Source organism: Lithobates pipiens, unplaced genomic scaffold (assembly GCF_037356315.1).
Source record: "Lithobates pipiens isolate NorthernLeopardFrog02 unplaced genomic scaffold, aLitPip1_a1.2 Scaffold_22, whole genome shotgun sequence".
In the NCBI taxonomy this organism is placed as follows: Eukaryota; Metazoa; Chordata; class Amphibia; order Anura; family Ranidae; genus Lithobates; species Lithobates pipiens.
In genome coordinates this window covers 152147796-152173143 of record NW_027507784.1, presented here as the reverse complement: position 1 = coordinate 152173143, position 25348 = coordinate 152147796, and the positions used below count along the sequence as shown (strand labels likewise).

Genomic DNA, 25348 nt, shown 5'->3' with positions numbered 1-25348 from the left:
GCCTAGGAGGGGCACCTAAACCCCCCTCCTGCCCAGACTAATTTTCAGCTTTAGCACTGTCACTCTTTGAACAAAAATTGCGCAGTCATACAACGCTGTACCCAAATTAAATATTTTTAATTTTTTTTCCTACAAATAGAACTTTGGTGGTATTTGATCACCTCTGGGTTTTTTTATTTTTTGTTAAAAAATGTTTAAAAAGACCAAAAAAGTTAAAAAAAAATACAAAACCGTTTTATATTTTGTTAATAAATTTTGGAAACTGATGGGCACTGATAGGCTCATTCACTTCAATGAGCTGCCCGATCGATTCAATGTGAGCGGAGAGGGGAGAGATTGGTTGCAGCAGCGCTGCGGGCTAGATCTGTAGTACCCACAGCGCTGATCTGTGCCCATTGCAGCCTCATCCATCCATCCATGCTCAGCCATCCCTCTGTCATATTCATCCATCCATCCATACTCAGCCACCCATACTCAGCAATACGCATCCATCCATCCATGCCCAGCCATCCCTCTGTCATACTCATCCATCCATCCATGCTCAGCCATCCACACTCAGCAATACTCATCCATCCATGCTCAGCCATCCATACTCAGCAATACTCATCCATCCATCCATGCTCAGCCATACCCAGCCATTCCCAGCCATTCCCAGCCACACTATGCCATACTCAGCCATACCCAGCCATACCCAGCCATACTCGGCGATACCCAGCCATACTGGGCGATACCCAGCCATACTCGGCGATACCCAGCTGTACTCGGCAATACCCAGCTGTACTCAGCAATACCCAGCAGTACTCAGCAATACCCAGCTGTACTCAGCCATCCCCAGCCATACCTATCCATACCCAGCAATATCCAGCCGTACTCAGCAATACCCAGCTGTACTCAGCAATACCCAGTTGTATTTAGCAATACCCAGCCGTACTCAGCCGTACCCAGCTGTATCCAGCCGTACTCAGTCATCCCATCCATACTCAGCCATACCCAGCCATACCTAGCCATACCCAGCAATATCCAGCCGTATTCAGCAATACACAGCCATACTCAGCAATACCCATCTGTACTCAGCAATACCCAGCCGTACTCAGCCGTACCCAGCCATACTCAGCCGTACCCAGCTGTATCCAGCCGTACTCAGCCATCCCATCCATACTCAGCCGTACTCAGCCATCCCATCCATATTCAGCCGTACCCAGTCATCCTATCCATCCCTTTCCATAATCAGCCATACCCAGCTGTACTCATCCATCCCAGCCATACTCAGCCATACCCAGCCATACTCAGCCGTACTCAGCTACCCCATCCATACTCAGCCATCCACATTTATGGCTCAGCCATGCTCAGCCATCCCCATCCATGGCTCATCCATCCCTATTCATGCTCATCCATGCCACATCAGTTCTCATCCATGCCACTACAGTGCCTCACAAAAGTGTAATTGGTAGTCTAATTAGATATGAGAAATTTATGCCCCTAGAACACCTGATGTTGCTCCCTGAATGTTGGGCCTCTGTATGTGGCCAGGCTGTAGACAAGTCTCCCACATGGGGTATCACCATACTCAGGAGGAGTAGGAGAATTTATTTTGGGTTGTAATTTTTGGTATGTACACGCTATGTGTTAGAAATATTGTATAAATTGACAACTTTGTGTAAAAAAAAAATGCGTTTTCATTTTCTTTCCACATTTTCCAAAAACTTGTAGAAAAAAATGACATGTTCAAAGGACTCATTATGCCACATAGATTATACTTTGTGATGTTTTCTTTACAAAATGAGGTCATTTGTGGGGCGTTTCTATTGTCCTGGTGCTCCAAGGCCTTCAAAATTGTAAGAGATAGTCAAGAAATTATATGTGTAATTTATGCTCCAAGAACGCCTGACGGTGCTCCCTGCATGTTGGACCTCTGTATGTGGCCAGGCTGTATAAAAGTCTCACACATGTGGTATCACCATACTCATGAGGAGTAGCGGAATGTGTTTTGGGGTGTAATTTGTCGTATGCATATGTGTGAGAAATAACCTGCTAATTTTGTGGGGAAAAAAAAGAAAAAAATATATTTATTTTGCAAAGAATTGTGGGAAAAAAATAAAACTCCAAAAAACTCACTATGCCTCTTACTAAATACATTGGAATGTCTACTTTCCAAAAATGAGTCATTTGGGGGTTATTTGAACTTTCCTGGCTTGTTAGGGTCTCAAGAGGTTCAGGTGTGATATATTTTCAGATTTTGGCACCATAGCTTGTGGACTCGATAACTTTCACAAAGACCAAATAATATACACCTATTTGAGTTAATTTTACCAAAGATATATATAGCAGTATAAATTCTGGCAAAAATGTATAAAGAAAAATGACTAATTTGCAAAATGTTATAACAGGAACAAAGAAAACAACATTTTTTACAGAATTGTCCATATTTTTTTTTTATTGCGCAAAAAAAGAAAAAAAATAAAGAAAATAGCGATCATTAAATACCACCAAAGGAAAGCTCTATTTGTGTGAAAAAAATACAAAAATTTCATATGGGTACAGTGTTGCATGCCTGAGTAATTGTCATTCAAAATGTGAGAGCACCGAAATCTGAAAATTGGTCTGGTTAGGAAAGGGGTTTAAGTACCCAGTGGTCAAGTGGTTAAAGCTGTTAAACATTAGTGCTTGAGCATTCATTTGTTTTAATGACCAGAATAAATGATTTATTCTGGCCAATGAAATGAAATAATGCCCAAGAGCTTGACGCCTGTAAAAGCTTGTAAAAGCTTAAGAAACTTAAGACAAGAGTTAAATAAACACCCTGTGTACATCAGGCCTAAAAATCCTGCTGTCATAAAGCGGTTATGAGTCCTTACACTACCTGCCTGTGCAGGTGCTACTGAATTCCTTGCCGCTAAAGAACACAGGTGCCTGCTACGGGTGTGGAGGACGCTGATACAAGACAGAAATTGGGAGATTGGCCTCTCTTATATCTCCAGCCTAGGCCCCACTGGAAGTGGAACAGAGGGTACAGAGGGACAGGAGGACTACCAGCACCAGCAGATGTTGATAGGTGAGCTTGCAGCAGAAGATGCAGTCCCAAGAAGATTAGTGGTCCAACGGACCAGGAACAGGAGCAGCGTTCAGTAGTCTAGCCCAGGTTAAACGGGCTCCCTGCTTGTACTACAGGTTCAGCACATGCGGCTTGTTAGAGCTCTCAGCACGCTTGAGGCAAGAACAGTCACACATCGGTGCACAGAACTTGAACCGCAGGCCAGACAGGCACTCAAGCAGGACAGGAAGCCAGAATCAAAGACAGAAGCGTGGTCACAGGAATAGCCAGAGGCAGCAACAGGTGGGCAGAGAGGTACCAAATAATGAGCCGAAGTCAGAAACAGAGCCAAGGTCAGGAACTGGTGACAAGTCAGGCGCAAAATCAAAGATCAGGTCAGGAGCAAGCTGGGTCAGCGACATAGGAATCATACAGCATAAAAACACAGGGAACAGTTGAAGATCAGTCAGCACAGAACATGGGCATGAGCATCCTTTAAATAGTCGTCTCGTGCCAACAGGAATTGTGCACATGTTTGCGCATAATCAAGTGTGCATTTTTATGCATACAAATATGCGGACCTAGTCACTGTTCTGTAGGAAATACACATGCACGTGCACAAATCTGCACACCAGACATCTCACAGGGATGATCATTCAAAACTCCCTAAAAAAGATCATGGAATGCGTTTCAGGGAAATATCTCCTCTTTATCAGCATATCTGACAGCTACACCTCCGAGGTTTATCAAGAAATAATCTTTTAACTATTCAGTGGGCATTCTGAGGAACATCATTATGAAACATTCACAATTCATTACCAACCAGGTATTAAACTTCTAATGCCGCATACATACAATCTGACTTTCCGGCAGACTTGGTCCAGCGGACCGGAATCCGTAGGACAATTCGATCGTGTGTGGGCTCCGTTTGACTTTTTCTTCCCAAAAGTCAGACGGACCTAGAAATAGAACATGTTTTAAATCTTGGTTCGCCGATGAAAGCTGCGAAATTGACTTCCCTTTCTAGTCCCATCGTACCTGGAGTCACGTTCAAAATGAATGGACTTTAGTCCGTGTGTGGGCAATTCCGTTCATTTTGAAAGTCTGTCGGGAATTGCTTTCCTTTCCTTGTGTGCGCAAGTCTGCTCGTTCGGAAAGTCCATCGGGAAGACCGTCGGACCTAGTCCGTTGAAAAGTCTGGTGGTGTGTACGCGGCATAAGGCACACGAAGATTAAAAAACACTACTTATACGGGCATTGAGCGTTTTTTTTTCAGCCTGTAAAAGCACCTCTATGGAAGGCTGCTTTCACACTGCTCTGTAGCAAAATTGTGGTAAAAATGCATATGTATTTTCGCCCTGTTTTACATGCGTTTCCAGCGCATTTTCTGGTTGCCTGCACATGGGAAAAATAGATAAGTGTATCAAAAATGTACCAAACCCTTAAAACACGATGTGTTATTGGTGCATTTTTTATGTGTTTTTTGCCACATTTTCCTTTAATTTCAATAGGGAGCTGTGATGCAGCATGCAGGACTTTTCAAAACGCACCACACCCACAGCGCAGTGGTGGATTTAGGATTTAAGGGAAAACATTTTATCTGTGTTTTTCTTGTGAGATAAAAATGCAGGAAAATGCATTTAGTGTGAAAGGGCCCTTAGTCTTAGGTGTCGCACCAGTTTGCAAAAGTAGTTCCTGCACTACTTTTGGCGATTTTGGGTGCAACTTCAATAGACATCTGTGCATGAAGCCACTGTCATGTGGCTTTGAAATCATGTGATTTCAGATGGAGTTGCACGATTTCAAAGCCACGTTCAATGTTAATGAGGTCTTAGGGAGATTCACCCTCTCTATTTGTCTTGTTTACCATTATCATGGTAAAACTAAAAAAAAAATAAAAAATTTTGGGTTGTCATCAGAAGAGGAATATAGAGAAATCGTCCAATGGGGACACTAGTTCTGGAGACAACCAGGAATTTTCCTCACTTCCTGTTTTGGCTATGAGACAGAAAGTGAAGGAAAATCTCCTCAATGGGACACAGATGTCAATAAAATTACTGACAGGCTCAAGAACGCTCCCTTAGGGCTCTTTCGCATGGCCGGACTCTGGCAGTGGATCCGTCGGCTAAGCAGGGGATCTGTCTGCTGATCCCCCACTGAGCAGGTAAATGACAGGTCCGTGATTCTTTATGCAGAGCGAAAAAGGACACAGCCCACTCTCCTCTATGGGGGGGTTGGATGTAAATGAACCACCTGTCCATTTACATCCAACTGTCATCCAATCTGATAGATGTATGGGTAATGGATTCCCCATCCATCTGCTTTTAGTGGATAGGATTGAATGTCCGTTTACATCTGCCGCTCCCTAGAGGGCAATGGATGGTTCGGTCAGGTCCGTCTGTGTGAAAGAAGCCTAATGCCCCGTACACACGAGAGGGATTAAGTCTGACAGACCTCCAAAGGAGTTCCGCCGGAGTTCCGACGGTGTTCCGACGGAGTTCTGGCGGACTTTTCGACCAAACGGACTTGACCACACACCATCACACCAAACTCCGACGGAGTCGAACGTGATGACGTACGACTGGATTCGACGTAGGAAGTTCATAGACAGTAGCCAATAGCTGCCCTAGCGTCGGTTTTAGTCCGTCGGAGTAGCACACACACGAGCAAATTTTTCGAAGGGGACCGGGTCCGGCGGAGTTCCGTCGGGAAAATTTGAAGCATGCTTCATTTCTAAAGTCCGTCAGACTTTAGCAAAGCTAAAGTCCGTTGCAGCCCACACACGATCGGATAGTCTGACGGACTCAGTCCGTCGGAGTTTGGATGTCGAAAAGTCCGCTCGTGTGTACGGGGCATAACTCTATCCAAAATGAAAGGATAAATGTTTGGCTTTAAATAATTGCCAACCGTGCTATAGCTGAATGACGGCTACAGTGCAGTCATTCTGTTCTGAGAAGGCATCTATTGATGTTCTCCCAGAACTCCGCTTGATGCGGTGTGCACCCAGCGCGCTCTGTAATCGCTGTGTACTTTGGACACAGCTGATCACAGACTGGGGTAAAGGGACAATCACAGCTGCCCTTTACCATGTGATCAGCTGTGTCCAATCATATCTAATCACCATATAGACACACTTGTCGGTTATCGTCATTCCTTTCCCCACGCTGTCACAGCGTGAGGACAGAAGAGCCGGAAACAGGCAAGTGTTAAAGGGGACATCTTCACTGAAAATCAGGGTGCTGATCATCAGTATCCTGATGATCAGTGCAGCTCCAACAGTGCTACCTATCGGTGCTCATCAATGCTGCCAATCAGTGACACCTATCAGTGCTGCCTATCAGTGCCCATCAGTGCTCCATATCAGTGCTGCCTCATCAGTGAAGGAGAAAAACTATCTGCAAAATTTTATTACAAAAACTAAGAAAAACATTTTATTTATTTTTCCCCAAAGTGCTGCATGACAGTGCAATTGTCACTCAAAGTGCAACAGCGCTGAAAGCTGTTGCCTGGCAGGAAAGGGGTGAAAGTGCCCTGTAGGTAAGTGGTTCATTGATATTACATTTTTTGGTGGACATCAATGGGCTAAATCACTAGCTGGCTTTGCCCATTCTTTGCCCATTCTTCAGACATCTCACCTTTCTGCTCCTAGACCACACTTCACTCATTTTACATTGCTGCATTAACTCATCTTGACTTCTGGTAAATCCTTTATATATTGCGAAATCCATGTGCACTCAGATTTTCGCACTGTAAAATCTATCTATCTATCTATCTATCTACAGGGAGTGATATAGATAGATAGATAGATAGATAGATAGATAGATAGATAGATAGATAGATATCTCTATATATATGGTTTATCTTACAAATAAAACATGTTTAGAACATAAATTAAGAATCCCCATGCGGGCTGTTTCCCATAACAAATATGGCTGACGGTGGCATCACGCTCACAGATGAACACATGACCCGTTTGCGCCGCTGAAGCCACGCCCTGTGAGGGTACGCTGTTTTTCTCATGCGCATGCGTCGGGGCTAGGTTCGAAATTTGAATTTGCGGGACGGAAGTAACGGTGGCTGTGAATAGGACAGACGCGGATTCGGTATATTTAGCGTTCATTTCTTGTCCTCGTCTTTGTGTCTGATTTGTTCGTATTGTGTGTGCGAGCTTTGTCACTTCCTGTTCTTGTAGGGTATACATAGCACAAACCACAGGATGAATGGGAAAGGAAAGGGCACGGAGTAACAAACAGCATTGGTTTCCCTGAGCTGCCCCACTGAAATCCTGTTGGTCACACATAGGGGGCTCCCCAGTGTTATTTCATTGACTGGTGTGTTATTGAGGGCTGTCACCAGGTATGATAGGACAAGAGGATGTTTAAACCTAAAAATAAATATGATCCCCACCCCCACTTTACATTTCTTATCTGCAATCAGCTCTGTGTTGTCCAGCAAGCCAGCGATTTGGGTTTCTATAGAAATGCAAGATGTCTTCTTCAGTTTGAGACATGCCCCCCGCAGCCTCATAGGGTGTAATTGATGTGTGTCCTCCTGTCAACAATCAGGTTGTCAGAAATCAATTTCAACCAATGGGGCGCCAAGCTGAGGAAGATGTCTCAGCACTTGGGTTTCTATGGAAACACAATCAATGGTGTAAAACTGCTTCTGCATCAGAAGTTTTTGTGGATTTTTTTTTTCTTAAAAAAATAAAATAAAATTAGAGAGGACCAGAAGGGAACATCTTTGTTTTTATGTCTAATCATCTACTCATCTTTAACCAGTTGACCCCCTTCATGAACAGGCTATTTTTTATTTATTTTTTGCGATACAGCACTGTGTTACTTTAACTGACAATTGCGCGGTTTTGCGGCACTCAAATACAATGTATGTCCCCCCCACCACCCACAAATAGAGCTTTCTTTTGGTGGGGACTGCAATATTGTGGCAGACATTCTGACACTTTGTTGGAACCAGTGACACTGATACAGTGATCGGTGCTAAAAATGTCACTGTACTAAAGACACTGGCTGGAAGGGGTTAACTGTGGCCTAGCCAGTGTTTTGGAATAATAACATCTTGTGTTTCTATAGAAACCCAAATCAATGGCTTGCTATATCATAAAAAAAATAAAATATATATGTATGTATGTGTGTGTGTGTGTGTGTGTATGTGTATATATTAACAAGCCATCGATTTGGGTTTCTATGGGACAAAAATGCCAATAATCCACACAGCCCGTGCTCAAAAGCGTTTTCATAAATAAAGTGCGTGTGGCTCTTTAAATCCTCTCCGTGCTCCACCGCTTAGCACACTGCACCGTCACCTTGTGAAATGCACACTTGCCTTCATACAAGACCCAAGAATGGGCCAACTAGGCAATATCTAGGAAGTAATCTTCCATTCTATTACACCTTGGGTAGCTTGGCTTCTACACACAGGTATGGTGCCTTAGTACTGCAGCCAGCTCTTCTCCGTAGCCAGTACACTGCCTGTCTTCCGTTTTATTACACTGTATTAGGTGCTTTTACTAGGGAACGCGATGGAATTGATTCTCTGCCGGTGACACAAATTTCATCCCTTCCCTCCTGTCAGAACTGAGATCTGCCTTTTCTACATAGCCAGATCACAGTTCTGCCTCTCTGCCTAACAATTGGCGGGTACTGTGCACCCGCCGCTCGGCTCCCGCTGTGTGTAATCACAGCAGTGACCCAAAAGTGTCATCAGATCACGTATTTATACGTGATCTGGTGCACAGGTGCCACCCTGTAACAGTAAAACCTATATAGAGCAGACCTAAAGTGGTTAAAGAAGAAGGGAAGTTCAGCTAATCCTCTGCCACTTTTGGACTTTTTTTGGGGGGGCTAGTTTTGTCAGGTACTTGCTCTCGCTTCCATAAGGCCCCTTTTACACATGTGGACCGTATGTCCGTATTTCATCCATCCATTTTCGGATGAAATACAGACATACATGCATCCCTATGGGATAGTGGGTGTCGGCGGATGACCATCCTCTGACACCCGATATCATCCTTATCCGCTATTGTCCGATTCTACAGACGGAAGAAATTCCTATTTTTCTATCCATCTGCAGAGAGTATCGGATGAACACGGACAGACGGTCTGTGTTCATCCAATCCTCCATAGAGGAGAGCGGAGATCTGACAGGGCGGTCCCTGCACAGTAAACGGAGCGTTCCCCGCTGAGCAAGCGGATGTGCACTGGGCGGATCATTACAGATCCATCCCGTGTGAAAGGGGCCTTAGAATTTTTTATGTGATCCCAGCAGAAGTTCTCCCCCCATCCCCAGCTGCAACGTCCTGGGACTTGAGGCTGCAGGACTATTCAGAGGGCACAACTCCGCTTGTGTGGGTGGAGTGTTTGTAGCTGCTGACTTTCATTTTTTTTGCAAAAACAACTGCAGAACCTCTTTAAATGCTTCTCTACAGTCATGTGACTGATTGGTCCCCCTTCTCAATTGCGTGGGGGGCTGGGGGGGGGGGGCAGAGGCTCACAATGGTGAGGACTGGGCTATGGGACAGGAGAAACCAATGTCACTTTTCCTCGCCCTGTTAGGCACCCAGCTGCCTATATCATCAGCAGCGTTGCTGTGGATAAAAGTGTTTGAGAGTGGCTCCATGGGAAGCCACTTTCTATGGTGGCATACAAGCGGGCTACCTGCTGAGCTGGGCTGTGTGCTTCCATTGACACGCACAGTGCAGCTTGGCCCCTCCCACCGCTCCCTCACAGGCTGTGATTGACAGCAGTAAGTGCCAATGGCTTCCATGAGAAGTGCCAGAACAATGCTACTGCTGCTCCCAGGCACAGCGCTAGATCTTAATCGGGATCAGGTAAGTATATGGGGGTGGAGCTCATCACAGGAGGTTTTTTTAGATTAAAGCAAAGAATGCATAAAGATAGGAAAAAAAACTTCTGACTAACAAATAATGCATTCTGTATGCAGGACAATTACTTGACTGACCTACTAATCGATTATGATAATAGTTGGCAACTATTTTTATAATTGATTTGTTGTTTCAGTCCTACATTGAAGTGGATCTTCACCCTCTCAGTAAAGTTCCCTCCTCCTGTCCTGTACATCAGGGATTGACAAATTTGCTTGGAATCTAGGCTCCAGCTAAAAAAGTTAGGAGCCAGGTCGGTAACGGCGATCCGGACCTGTCCCTGGCCTGACATGGAGACGAGTGAGGGGAAGATGGCGCCCCCCCCCACACCTGTCTCCAAGTCATTGCCCATAGCTCTTAGAGGGACATTTTATTTCTTTTTATCTTTTTCAAATGACAACATTTTTTTAAATTGCATTTTAGTGTAAATATGATATCTGACGTCTTTTTGACCCCCCAGATCTCATATTTAAGAGGACCTGTCATGCTTTTTTCTATTACAAGGGATTTTTACATTCCTTGTAATAGGAATAAAAATGGCACAATTTTTTTTAAAAGCACAGAGAAAAAATTAAAAATAAAAGTTAAAATAAATAAGAATTTTTATTTTTTAAATGCACCCCGTCGTGCCAAGCTCACGTGCAGAGGCACACGCATATGGAAGCGGTGTTCAAACCACACATAGGAGGTATCACCGTGATCTGTAGAGCGAGAGCAATAATTCTAGCCCTAGACCTCCTCTGTAACTCAAAACCTGCAACTTGTAGAATTTTTTTAAACGTCGCCTATGGAGATTTTAAAGGGTAAATGTTTGTTGCTATTCCACGAGCGGGGCGCAATTTTGAAGCGTGACATGTTGGGTATCAATTTACTCGGCATAACATTATCTTTGACACTATAAAAAAAAATTGGACTAACTTTACTGTTGTCTTATTTTTTAATTAAATAAATTATTTTTCCCCAAAAACTGCAGACCACCATTTTATTCTCTAGGGTGTTAGAATAAAAAATAAAAAAATATATATATAGTTATGGGGTTCTAAGTAAAGGGAAGGAGATAGGTGGGCAGTGAAACGGGCAGCAGCCACCACTAGAGGGCGCCAGATTTCAGAAGGAAGCATAGGACCGCAGAAGGCCTCAAAGCCGGGGGCCTCAATTACCGTCCGGCAGCGGCGCGGCCCAACGCGATCACGTTGGGGGGGAGGGGTGGTGTGCACGGAGACAGGATACACACCAGCTGTGCTGTCCCAGGCGCCAGGTCGCTAATTCTAGTCGCAAATGCGACCTGGCGCCCAGGGTTGTCGAGCCCTGCTGTACATGAATGGTGAATGATGTGCACTGGGATATGCACATCACATACCCCAGGAGGTGTAGTGTTTAATTCACAAAGGAGGAGGGAGCGGCTGGTCTAGTAGCACATCTTCGGAGACCCACCTGCTGAATCTGGAAGAGACGGCGGTATGGTTGCCACCTCATCCCTTATAAACCCAACACATGAATTACACAGGTTCTGAGGCTAATTTACTGCAGATAAGGTACTAAGTGAGTTTAATTACCACTCAGCCACAGAACCTGTGTAATTAATTCACACCTATGCATTTTTTAGTGCGTTTCAGTTTTGCAGAAACGCGCTACAGTCTATTTAACATAGTTTCCTATAGATGTAGTTCACACCTGTGCATTTTATGGAAAGGGCCAGGGAATTTTTTTCTGGTTTTTGTTTCCATAGATTTCAATGGATCAAAATCGTGTATTGAAAAACGCAAAATGCACCTGCAATATGCAAACTGCAACCTGTATAGGTATGAATCAGGCCTTAGTGTTCGGGTTTAAAGGGATGAGGTGGCAACCCTAGCCGGCGGGCCTCTCGATGACGTCACAAACATGGCGGTGCAGGATTGAGTGATGGCAGAAGACGAGCGAGTCTCAGTGGGACTACACTGGATAGGTAAGTATCTGAAAGGTGCAGAACCCATCTCCCGGCAAGTGGGAGTAAAGAAAAAAAAATGTGGGGGGGGGGGGGCAGGTTGGGTAATAATCAATGCTGTTTTTTAAAAAAATCAGATTTTTTTTTTTTTGGGGGTTTTTATTTTTTTAAATCCTGGCTTTATTTATTTTTATCAATTTTTTTTTAATAACATGCTTTTGGATTAAAAATCTATATACAGATAGTTTTCTATTTCAGATACATTAGTAATTTAGTTTATTCAGTATGAAATGGAGCTTAGTTATGTAGCATGAGGCTGTATATTCTGCAGTATTTACATTTTTGGTGAACTCATTAAATGAATCCAAGCTCTGCAAGCTAACAATAGGAGTAGGAAACTCCGCTCCAGGTGAGTAATTCCAGGTGAGCTGTGGAAGGGACTCCTCCCACGGGGCGCAAGCCTTGGCTCGCCTGCCGTGCAAAGGTTATGGAGGAAGAAATTGGTGGCTGCACACTGAAGATGATATAAAAAAAAGTCCCTTTTATTTCTTTATCAATAAAACATGACTGTGCATATTCATGAATAAGTACAGTGTCACTGTGTGAAACGCTTCTACCTGTACCTGCTACCATCCTGTGGTGTTACATCATGTTTTATTGATAAAGAAATAAAGGGACTTTTTTGTCATCTGAAAGCTGAGATAGCATGCACTGGCAATGTTATTGTTTTAATTAAATAAAATAATTTGAGTAGTTCTCCAACTATGTGTGATTAACTTATTAACCTGAAATCGGTTCTGATATCGCTGTTTTACTGACCTGACAGCTTAGTATTCTAAATTGGAAACCTTCATTTTATTTGCAAATATTAACCACTTTCAGACCGGACCATTTTGCTGACTTAAGACCAGACCACTTTTTGCGATTCGGCACTGCATCGCTTTAACTGGCAATTGCGCGCTCGTGCGGTGTGGCTCCCAAACAAAATTGACGTCCTTTTTTCCCCACAAATAGAGCTTTCCTTTGGTATTTGATCACCCCTGCGGTTTTAATTTTTTGCGCTATAAACAAAAAAAGAGCGTCAATTTTGAAAAAAACGCATAATTTTTTACTTTTTGTTATAATAAATATCCCCCAAAAATATATAAAAAAAACATTTTTTTCCCTCAGTTATATGCCGATAAGTATTCTTCTACATATTTTTGGTAAAAAAAAATGCAATAAGCGATTGTTGATTGGTTTGCGCAAAATTTATAGCGTTTACAAAATAGGGGATATTTTTATGGCATTTTTATTTTATTTTTTTTACTAGTAATGGTGGCGATCAGCAATTTTTATTGTGACTGCGACATTGTGGTGGACACATCGGACATTTTTGACACATTTTGTGACCATTGTCATTTATACAGCAATCAATGCTATACAAATGCATTGATTCCTGTGTAAATGACACTGGCAGTAAAGGGGTTAACTGGGGGTGGCAGTGTAGGGGTTAAGTGTTTTTAGGGGCGTGTTACTAACTGGGGGGGGGCTGGGCTTTATGTTAGTGAACACTGATCTCTGCTCCAATCACATGGAGCAGAGATCAGCGTCATGTGTTGCTAGGCTGAACGGGGAGATGCTGTTTACAACGGCATCTCCCCGTTCAACCGCCCCGTGAGATGATCGAGTCCACGGGACCCGCGACCGGATTCACGGGGGTCCCGACCGGCACGCAAGCGCGCCCCCGGCGGCGCACGCGATGGCAGGGCGGCTTTTAAAATGGACGTACTTGTACGCCAATATGCCTGGCCATGCCATTCCGCCGACATACATCGGTGTGCGCCGGTCAGGAACTAGCAGTAAGAATAAGTCCTTACATTTAAAGAGCACCTGTCATTTCAGATCCATAATGGCAGCGCCTGTTAGCGGGCATCCACTAACCTGCTGCTGCCATGTCCCTTACCTTGTTGTGTCACTGCCGCATCACCAGTCGTCCCATTAAAGTGAATGGGACTGTTGGTGAATCAACATCGGGTTAGAGGAGGAGCCGCTGTGGGACAGATGACAGTTGCTCTAACCACTTCTGGACCGCCGTATGCCGATATAAGTCCTCACTTCGAGGACGGATATTGTTGTTATGGCAGCAGCTAGCTGCGATAATCCCGGTATCTTCATGATCGCCCGGCGGTCCGCTATAATATAAAAGTGGTCTCTGCTGCAGATTCGCCGTAAGATCACTTTTATCAGTGGTGGGAGAGGCCTCCCCCCTCCCGTCACGCTCCGCTGCCCACCGCCGCTTACTGGAGCCGTCTGCAACAGCGGAGGCGATCCGGTCCTCTCTGTGCATGGAGACCAGTGCACGATGGCCCCCACCTGTCTCCATGACATTGCAGGGCAGAAGCGACATCACAAAACAACAATAATTCTAGCCCTAGACCCCTTCTGTAACTTAAAACGTGTAACCTGTAGAAGTTTTTAAACGTCGCCTATGGAGATTTTTAAGGGCAAAAGTTTGTCGCCATTCCACCAACGGGTGCAATTTTGAAGAGTGACATGTTGGGTATCAATTTACTCAGCGTAACATTATCTTTCACAATATAAAAAGAATGGGCTAACTTTACTGTTGTCTTATTTTGTAATTCAAAAATGTTTTTTTTTTTTTTTTAAAGTGCGCTAAGACCACTGCGCAAAGTACGGCGTGACAAAGTATTGCAATGACCGCCATTTTATTCTGTAGGGTGTTAGAATCCCCAAACATTCTACATTTTATTTTCTAAGTCATTTTCTAGCAAAAAAAAAAAATATATATATATATATATATATATATATATATATATATATATATATATATATATATATATATATATAAATAATGTATGTGTATGTTGGTGTTATTCAAATTTGACTTAAAGCGTGGAAATACACTTGAAGCTCCAGATTGTGGAAGGCACATATTATTGCCTCTTTTATGGCATACCACAAATGGTCGTCTGAAGTGACCATTAATGTTCAGAGCTCCATTAGCCAACACCGATATCTGAGAGTTCATGCACACCACTCTTCTATAATTACAAAGGATCCTTGGGAACTCATTAGACAGAATCTGGTAATTGGAACCAAATGTTTTGTTCAAAATGCGATCCTGTTGATGTTTTCCTTGTTGCTGTAATCTTTGCTTACTGTCAGGATTTTCAATACTGTCTGGAAACATGGCCATATAGTCTGATATATCTGTTTTCTACAGCCTGAATATATGCAGCTTTCAGAGAATGGATCTGGCAAACGCCTCGTCAAGTTCCACGCTTCAAACTGCGAAGGACCGGATGAGGGAAAAATTCAATGGGACTTTAAAGGCTGCAAAGTTTCAAACCTCTCTTGCTTCAAAAATTAAGTCAAAAAACTTCAGTAAGTTTTCAAAACACATTAACAAATGTGACGATAGATTTTCCATTTGCTCATTTATTTATGAAACTGTTCTGCATTTCTTTACCATGTATCATACACAGAGTAAAAAGGAAAGGTGGAGGGGTCTGTCTGTATGTGAGAAATAATCTCAAAGAGAGTGAGAAAGAGGACCTGGTGGGCGGAGAGTGTGATGAGTCGGAGGCATTATGGGTAGAACTGCATACAGATGCGCGTAGTTCAAAGTTAATCATTGGAGTTTGTTATAGACCACCCAATGTTAATGAGGTGGAGACTCAGCTCCTTGCACAGATAGAAAGGGCTGCAAGGGCTGGGACAGTGATAATAATGGGGGATTTTAACTACCCAGAAATTGACTGGGGTAATGGCACTGCTGGGACAGTTAAAGGGCAAAAATTTGTAAACCTATTACAGGACAATTTTATGGTACAGTTTATTGAGGCCCCAACTAGGAATGATGCTCTGTTGGACCTGGTAATCTCAAACCATGCAGAACGTATTACTAATGTTCAGATAAAGGAACATCTGGGTAGCAGTGACCATAACATGATTTCATTTGATGTTAGCTGTAAGCAAAAATCACATACGGGAAAGATAAAAACACTTAATTTCAAGAGAGCAAATTTTCCAAGGATGAGGGCTGCTCTCCAGGACTTAGACTGGGAGAGAATATTGGCACCAATGGGCACAGAACAGAAATGGGAATTCTTCAAAAAGCTTGTTTGTGATCTCACGGCAAAGTATATTCCCATGGGCAATAACTTTAAAAGGTTAAAAATAAAGCCGATGTGGCTCACGGCCAAAGTTAAAAAAGCTATAAACTATAAAAAAAGAGCTTTCAAAAAATATAAAAATGAAGGAACACTAGTGTCATTTAAATGTTACAAGGAATTTAACAGAATATGTAAAAAGGAAATCAAGGATGCAAAAATTCAAAATGAAAGACAGATTGCAAAAGACAGTAGGACAAACCCCAAACAATTCTTCAAATATATTAATAGTAAAAAGGTTAAGTCTGAGCATGTAGGCCCTTTGCAAAATAATCTGGAGTGGGTGACTGGGGACAAAGAGAAGGCTAACTTATTAAATACTTTCTTCAGCTCTGTGTATACAAAGGAGCATGGGGGAGCTCATGTCCACAATGGGGGTGGTACTGACGCAGCCCCTAATCCACAATGGCTCATAAGTGATATGGTCCAGAAATATTTGGACAGAATAAAGGTGGAGAAAGCACCTGGACCTGATGACATCCACCCACGGATCCTAAAAGAATTGAGCTCTGTAATTTCAAAGCCATTGTATCTAATTTTTAGGGACTCATTAATGACCGGAATAGTACCACTGGATTGGCGCAGGGCCAATGTGGTGCCTATATTTAAAAAGGGAACAAAGTCTTTACCAAGTAATTATAGACCCGTTAGTTTAACTTCCATAGTTGGGAAGATACTGGAGGGATTAATAAAAGACCACATAGATGAGTTCTTGCAGGAAAAAAATATTTTGAGCAACAGACAGCATGGATTCATGAAAGACAGGAGTTGTCAGACAAACCTGATTTATTTTTATGAGGTGGTAAGTAAAACCTTGGACAGAGGGGTGGCGGTGGACGTGATATATTTGGATTTTGCAAAAGCGTTCGATACTGTTCCGCACACACGGCTCATGTGTAAGGTAAAGTCTACAGGTTTGGAAACATCAGTTTGTAGATGGATAGAAAACTGGCTAAAAGACAGAATTCAGAGAGTAGTGGTTAATGATTCTTACTCTGAATGGTCTAAGGTTATGAGTGGTGTACCCTAAGGTTCAGTGCTGGGACTCTTACTTTTTAATATCTTTATAAATGATATTGGGTCTGGGATCAAGAGTAACATTTCCGTCTTTGCAGATGACACCAAGCTATGCGGTGCAATAACGTCCTTACAGGATGTCACCAATTTACAAGCAGACCTCAATGCTCTGTCTAATTGGGCGACTATGTGGCAGATGAGGCTTAATGTTGAGAAATGTAAGGTTATGCACTTGGGGGCTAAGAATATGCATGCATCATACACGCTAGGGGGAGTACAACTGGGGGAATCCATAGTGGAGAAGGATCTGGGGGTTTTGGTAGATCATAAGCTCAGTAATAGCATGCAATGCCAAGCTGCGGTTTCCAAAGCGAGCAAAGTCCTTTCCTGTATTAAGAGAGGTATGTACTCCAGAGAGAGAGATATCATTTTGCCCCTGTTCAAATCATTAGTAAGACCTCATCTGGAATATGCCGTTCAGTTTTGGGCACCAGTTCTCAAAAAGGATATCGGGGAACTGGAGAAAGTGCAGAGAAGGGCAACCAAACTGATAAGAGGCATGGAGCAACTCAGCTATGAGGAAAGATTAGAGGAACTGAATTTATTCACTCTTGATAAGAGGAGATTAAGGGGGGATTTGATCAACATGTACAAATATATAAGGGGTCCATATAGGGAACTTGGGGTCGAGTTATTCACTTTAAAGTCAACAAAGAGGACAAGGGGGCACTCTTTACGTCTAGAGGAGAAGAGATTTCATCTCCAAATACGGAAAGGTTTCTTCACAGTAAGAGCTGTGAAAATGTGGAATAGACTCCCTGCAGAGGTGGTTATGGCCAGCTCAGTGGATTGCTTTAAGAAAGGCCTGGATTATTTCCTAAGTGTACGTAATATAACTGGGTACTAAAATTTATAGGTAAAGTTGATCCGGGGAAAATCCGATTGACTCTCGGGGGATCAGGAAGGAATTTTTTCCCCTGCTTTAGAAAATTGGATCATGCTCTGCTGGAGTTTTTTGCCTTCCTCTGGATCAACTGTGGGTATAGAATTGGGTATATGGGCTGGTATATTTATTATATGTATGTATGTGTAGATATAGATATAGATATAGATATAGATATAGATATAGATATAGATATAGATATAGATATAGATATAGATATAGATATAGATATAGATATAGATATAGATATAGATATAGATATAGATATAGATATAGATATAGATATAGATATAGATATAGATATAGATATAGATATAGATATATATATATATATATAGATATATTTTTTTTGGTTGAACTGGATGGACTTGTGTCTTTTTTCAACCTGACTAACTATGTAACTATATCATGTACATCAGTCCTTGCTTCAGAAGGAACTTATAGCCTAATGGCCTCATCACAATCTTATGTACATACAGGTCAGTTTGGCATCAAGTCAGTTAGTCTGTTGGTTTGGTTTTAGATTGTGTTAAGAAGTTGAGGCTCCTAGCGGAAATCCATCAGGGGAACCTAATGAAAATGTCAACGAGAAAGTGTCAATTATTGGATTTAAAGGAGTTGTAACCCTAAAAAAATAAAAAATAAAAAACCGAAGATCCTGTTCGTTTAAGGTATGCTGTATGGCACAGTTCTTGTGCTATGTCATTTTCTTATCGTACGTCATGGGACATAGCCATAGTAGTTTCTATGTGGTTATAGGCCACCTTCAGTTGATGGACACTGGCACACCCTAAGGCAAAAAGTTCACTCCCTATATAACCCCTCGCACTACTGGGAGTACCTCAGTTTTTTGCCAGTGTCTAAGGTGTTGGTCACGAGTAAAGATGTGCTGCGCTGAGTTCCACTGGAGCAATCCTTGCTGGGGCTATCCATGAAGCTGGATCCATTCAAAGTGTCTTTTTGGCCTAATTGAATGGTACCCGGGCCTTGTATCCGAAGAAATTAGGTCTTGTCTGTAAACGCTTCTCTTTTTAGAGTGCTGAACCCTGGGATCCAGTACTTTTGGTATTAAGGCCATAAAGTATTACTGGCGGTGGTGCTATTACTGGTCCAGGATTGTGGGTTTCCTTGAGGATCCCCAGCTCCTGAAAGTTTTAACTGGACCCACCGTGAAGGGTGAAGATTGGGTCTGTTAGTTTACCACAGATAAATTTGGTAAATGTTGTCATGCCTTTGTGTCACCACTGGGGGCTGTATTGAGCATTTATCATCTCATGCTTCTCAGAAAGCCCACGTTGTGTCTAGGAAGCGACAGTTTCTCCTTCTTCCGGTCAAGCAGCAGACCTCTGATAAGTCTGGGGGGTTCCCTCTCCCCACCAGACTGCTCCCCTGTGCTGTTTTTTCTCCCCCTCTTCCAGGGGGGAGGGCCCCACAATTTTTTTTTTTTAACGTCACGAACCGCATTTCAGACCCCCCACTCGCCATTCTTCCTTCCTCTCTGTGGATCCCATAGCATCGGGAGCCCCGTGCTTGTGCGGGAAAGAGCTCTTTTTAAAAAGAAGGGAAGGGCTTTAAGCGACGGGGGGCAGAGCTTAGCTTTCTGTCCTCCAACGTCCAGCATGGGATGGTATGTATTCTTCTCCAGGGCCCGGGCATCACCCTTCAGGCAATCACGACAGCCTCCATTGTCAGGTTCAAGAGGTAAACCTCAGGGTCAGTCCCAGGGCCGAAAGAATATCTGGGGGAGGAAACCCCAAAAAAAAAATACTAAAGCCTACTTATGAAGGGACGCCCCGCTTGCCCGAGTGGGGGAAGGCTTCTACAGTTTTCAAGGGTCTGGCAGGAACAATGTCAAAACAGATGGGGGGCTTCCTCGATTTCTCTAGGTTACAAACTAGAGTTCCAAGAATTCCCGTCTTTCTCAGTTCGAACGTTCCCAGAGATCCAGTAAAAAATAAGTCTCTCTAACTTTAGATCATCTTTTGTCTCAAAGAGTGATATCGATGGTCCCCTTGGAAGAGAAAGTATTAGCGTTTTATTCAAACCTTTTCACGGTTCCAAAACCAAACGGGGATGTCAGACCCATTTTAGATCTCAAAGATCTGAACTAGTTCTTGAATATCCATTCCTTTTGTGTGGAGTCAATCTGACCAGTAGTCCCCATCCTATAAGGGCAAGAATTTCTGGCATCAATCAACATCGAGGATGCTTATCTCCATGTGCCAATTTTCCCCGCTCACCAGAAATTTCTGCGCTTCAAGGTAGAAAATCTTAATTTTCAGTTTGTAGCTCTGCCTTTCGGTCTAGCTACTGCACCTCGAGTGTTTACAAAGGTCCTGGCCCCTACTTTAGCCAGGTTAAGGGCTCAAGGTATAACGATACAGTAACCCGCTTAAACCAAAGTTTGGTCACCGCAGTCAGCTACCTAGAATTTCTAGGTTGGATTCTCAACCTAGAGATATCCTCCTTTAAAACCATAAAGGAGATTGCAGTACTTCGGGCTGATCATAGATGCAGTTCAGAAGAAGGTTCTTTTGCCCCAGGAAAGAACCGGTTCCATAAGCCTTCTGGGCAGTGGCCTATATCAATAACTAAGGGGGCATGAGAAGTCAAGCAGCCCAGAGAGAGGTGAATCATGTTCTATCTTGGGCAGAAAACAACATTCCTTGCCTATCGGCAATTTTCATTCCAGAGATAGAGAATTGGCAGGCAGACTACTTGAGTCATCAACAATTGTTTCTGAGGGAATGGTCCCTTCACCCCGACATCTTTCTTTCAATATGTCAAAGATGGGGAGTTCCGGACGTGGATCTGTTTGCGTCCAGGTTCAACAACAAGATCGACAACTTTGTGTCGAGGACAAGGGATCCGTTGGCATACGGAACAGATTCCTTGGGTTTTCCATGGGATCAGTTTTCACTGATCTATGCATTCCCTCCTGTTCAGCTGCTTCTGCGCCTTCTTCGCGGGATCAAGCAAGAAGGGAAGGAGGTGATTCTTGTGGCCCAGGAGATCTTGGTTTGCCAAGATCATAAAGATGGCGGTAGGGCCCTTGGACCCTACCATTATGGCCAGACCTTCTCTTGCAAGGTCCGGTGTTCCATCCTACCTTACAAACACTAACTTTAATGGTTTGGCTATTGAGACCCACATTCTGAAAGACTGTAGTAGTTTCTACTTTGGTTAATGCTAGGAAGCCAGCCTCCAGAGTCTTATACTATAGAGTCTGGAAGGCATATGTCTCCTGGTGTGAATCCAGGGGTTGGCACCCCAGGAAATATGTCATAGGTAGGATCCTTGAATTCCTACAAATGGGATTAGAAATGAAGCTGGCCCTGAGTACTATCAAAGGCCAGGTGTTGGCTTTATTGGTGTTTTTTCAACGACCACTTGTTTCTCACTCTCTGGTTCGTAACTTTATTCAGGGGGTAACATGGATTAATCCTCCAGTTAGGTCACTCCTGAACCCTTGGGACTTAAATTTAGTCCTGTTAGCATTACAAAAACAGCCTTTTGAGCCAATACGAGATATTCCCTTAGTCCTCTTGGCGAGGAAAATAATTTTCTTGGTTGCCGTATCTTCTGCAAGAAGATATCAGAGGTGGCGGCTCTTTCTTGTAAAGAGCCATATTTGATTATTCAGAAGGATAAGGTTGTATTGCTGCATCATCCTAAATTCCTACTGAAGGTAGTGTCGGGTTTTCATTTAAACCAGGATATTGTTCTGCCTTCATTTTTTTCCAGAACCTCTTCCTGTGGAAGAGAGGTCACTGCATTCTCATTCTCTTGATGTGGTGAGAGCGGTCAAGATCTATTTGAAAGTGACCGCTCGGATTCGTAAACATCTGTTTTATATTGCCAGACGGTCCTAAGAAGACAGGCAGTGTCAATCTACTATTTCTAAATGTATTCATCAAGTGATTGTTCAAGCTTATGGTTTAAAGAGGAAAATTCCTCCTTTTCATATTAAAGCGCACTCCACCAGTGCTCTTAGTGCTTCTTGGGCAGTGCATCACCAAGCCCCCATGGCTCAGATCTGCAAGGCCGCAACTTGGTCTTCAGTCCATACACTTACCTGATTCTACCAAATAGATGTAAAAGCCTATGAGGATATTTTGCCTTTGAGTGCAGTGTACTGCAGGCTGCAGTATAAGTCCTCTTGTCTGTTGGTGCCCTACTTTTGTTTTCTCCCTCCCTTCAGTTGCCATTGCTATAAGACATCCCACGTAGTAACTACTATGGCTCTGTGTCCCGTGATGTATGATAAGAAAATAGAATTTTTAAAACGGCTTGCCTGTAAAATCCTTTTCTTTGAAGTACATCACGGGACACAGAGATCCCTCCCTTCTTTGGTATACACGTGTATTGCTTTGCCACAAACCTGAGGTACTCCCAGTAGTGGGAGGGTTTATATAGGAGTGCACTTTTTCTTAGGGCATGCCAGTGTCCATCGCCTGAAGGTGGCCTATAACCCACATAGAAACTACTATGGCTCTGTGTCCCACGATGTACTTCAAAGAAAAGGATTTTACAGGTAAGCTGTTATAAAAATCCTATTTTTTTCCCTTCCTAACGTGTAAAGAAAATAATCCTGGTTGATCCTGCCCGTTCCTGTGTCCCCCTGCCTCTACTGACCACGATAATCAGGGCTCCTGAGCTCTGATTATCGTGGTCCGTTTACATGCCTCTGTCATCCACTGATCACCTCTGACAGTCTCTCCCCCTCCCACCCTGTCATTATGAGAACGGCTCTCCTGCCACCCCTCCCACTGCTATTAAGCTGATATGCAGCTAATATACAAGTATCCCCTCTGGGCATGCTGCCATCTACTACAGTGTTGTTTAGTTTTTTCATAAAAAAATAAAAAATAAATAAAATACGTTTTGCCACACCGCAGCTGTGTAATCAAGTGATCCCCCTGTGCTGGCTGGTCCCGGATCTATGGGGAGAAGCAGGAGGGGCCGAGATCCACCTCTGCTGGCCGGCTGAGGTCACGGGAATCTCGGCCCCTCCCACTTCTCCATAGATCGGGGCTGGCCAGCACAGGGGGATCATGTGATCGCACAGCTGCAGTGTGACAAAAGGTATTTAGCCTTTTCATTTCTAAAAAACAAACCCACTGTAGTAGATGGCAGCATGCCTAGAAGGGATACATATAAAGTCACATTGTGACTTTACAATCACTTAACGCTCTGGTTACCAGGATAATCACTAGATAAAGAAAACCATAAAAAGTGTGTAGCGATGCCCTGCAGTTTTCAGACGGGAGAACCCTTCCCATTATAAATAGGACCCTTAGCAGCAAGGGAGTCTAAGTATATTGGCTGTGGAATACATATGTTGCTTTGCCTTGCTTTCACTCTTCACTGCTTCAGCTACAAAACCTTTTCTTTGTCTACAAGCAGAAAATACAGATTTATAGCTTTACAAATAACTGTGACATTTTGGTTAGTAGATGTTAGATTCATTTTTTTAGCCTGATCGTTTTAGACATAGGGGCCTATTTCTAAAAATTGCACAAAAGTACGTGGGGAAAGTAATCGAGAATTGAATTGGCCAGCCAGTGACTATGAATGATGGGAGGTTGGACTTTGCTAAGAAACTGACTACTGCACCGTATTTCTTAGATGACTGACCAGTGCCTGATTATTTATTTATTTTTTTGTTCATAACTTTGTAAGATATATATTGTTTTTCATATGAATGTTCTATATTTCAGATAACTCCTCTATTGTAAAAATCTCCTTAAAGCACAATAACAGAACTTTAGCTTGTGCTTTGACTGCTGAGAAGGAGAAGGCAAGAATGCTTGAAAATGACAAGATGATTTTACAGAAGGAAGTAAAGAAACTTCATTTTCAGAATGCGTTGCTTAGACAGAACTTAAGTATTGTGGTAAGTATCTTCTTACAATGATGTCAGTTTAGGCATGGATTGTTGTCAGTATAAGTCATAGAAATCTTACAAACTGCTGTGCCATGTTGTTCTTTCCTCACTGTGTTGAAGATGTGTTCCTAGAAGTAAGTCGGGGGCCTATTTACAGGAAAATTGCTCTCTGAATGTGTCAGCATTTTTGCAAAAGTCGTGACTAATACCCTTATGAATAATTACAATATATGCAACATGTTATTTTATATTTAAAACTTAAAGTTCTGCTCTTCCTCCTCCTCCCCTTCCTACTTCACATTTAGTATTTATTTTTGGAGGGGAGCAGGTATCTGATTTTGACAGGTACCCGCTCCCCCACTTCAGTTGGATTTCCGTAGCGATCCAAGTGGAAGTTTGGCCCCCTTCCTTCCCCTGCAGCTTTCTGGGACATATCACAGGTCCCAGAAGACTGTGGGACCATTCACAAAGCACAGCTCATGCTTGTGCAGTGGGAATCCGACTGTGAGGCCACAAGGCTTTGCTGCTGGTTTCCCTTAGTTAAAGGGGTTGTAAAGGTAAATGTTTTTTCACCTTAATGCATTCTATGTATTAAGGTGAAAAAACATCTGACAGTGCCAGCTCCCCCGTTTTACTTACCTCACCCCTCGAAAATCCCGCGCTCATCCCCCGCCGTCCTTGCCACCGTTCAGCCTGGCCGCTGATTGGCTGGAGTGGATGGATGGAAAGCAGCGCAGCCATTGGCTCGCGCTGCTGTCAATCACATCCACTGACGCGGAGCGCCGGGGGGGGCGGGGCCGTGTGATACAGCGAGGGGCTATAGCCGCCGGCTGTATCACGGGAGCGTGCCCGTAGATGCTTCTCACCATGCGAAGGGAGTTCACATGAATGTGAGAAGCACCTGCAGGAGGAAGCCGAGACAGCCGCTGAGGGACCCCAGAAGACCAGGTTCAGGGCCACTCTGTGCAAAACGAGCTAACATGTTTGTTATTTAAAAAAAAAAAATTCACTTTACAATCCCTTTAAGATGCCAGCTCCTAGACCCGAAACCGATTAAAGAATCGGCTTGGGTGAGGACAGCACTGGGTCCCTGGACAAGTAAGTGCCCTTATATTTAAAGTCAGCATCTATAGTATTTGTCATTTTTTTGGGGGGAGGGGGGGGGGCGGGACTGGAGCTCCTCTAGACTGAAACTAAAGCATCCCATCCATTACATTCTAGCATGTTCCCCATCTGGGCCTCTATTTAGATCTGCAGGTGCCATAGTGCTGCACATTTTATCAGCCAGACACTAGAAATTTTAGAGCTTTCAAGTTTGGATGAGAGCTGACATAAGCACACTGGCAACTGTGATGGTTATTACGAAAGGCATGTTGTATCTGTTTTGGTTCATAGACTCCAAGATTATACAGGCTTTGCTTCAAGTTGCACAAGTGTGAAAGGGGCCTAAAGTGCGAATGTTGATTA

The 25348-nt window shown here is 43.3% G+C and overlaps 2 protein-coding genes across 2 annotated transcripts in view; one reads left to right on the top strand and one right to left on the bottom strand.

The window, feature by feature from the left end:
- CUNH2orf80 (chromosome unknown C2orf80 homolog) overlaps nt 1-25348 on the bottom strand; it is a 158568-nt gene that overhangs the window by 78907 nt on the left and 54313 nt on the right. The window lies entirely within an intron of this gene.
- Nucleotides 7023-25348, top strand: part of SGO2 (shugoshin 2) — an 87207-nt gene continuing 68881 nt past the window's right edge. The window contains exons 1-3 of the mRNA XM_077448463.1: nt 7023-7134; nt 15086-15246; nt 23715-23890. Of these exons, the coding sequence (XP_077304589.1) occupies nt 15111-15246; nt 23715-23890 (312 nt within the window). The 5' untranslated portion in view covers nt 7023-7134; nt 15086-15110. The remainder of the gene's footprint in view (nt 7135-15085; nt 15247-23714; nt 23891-25348) is intronic.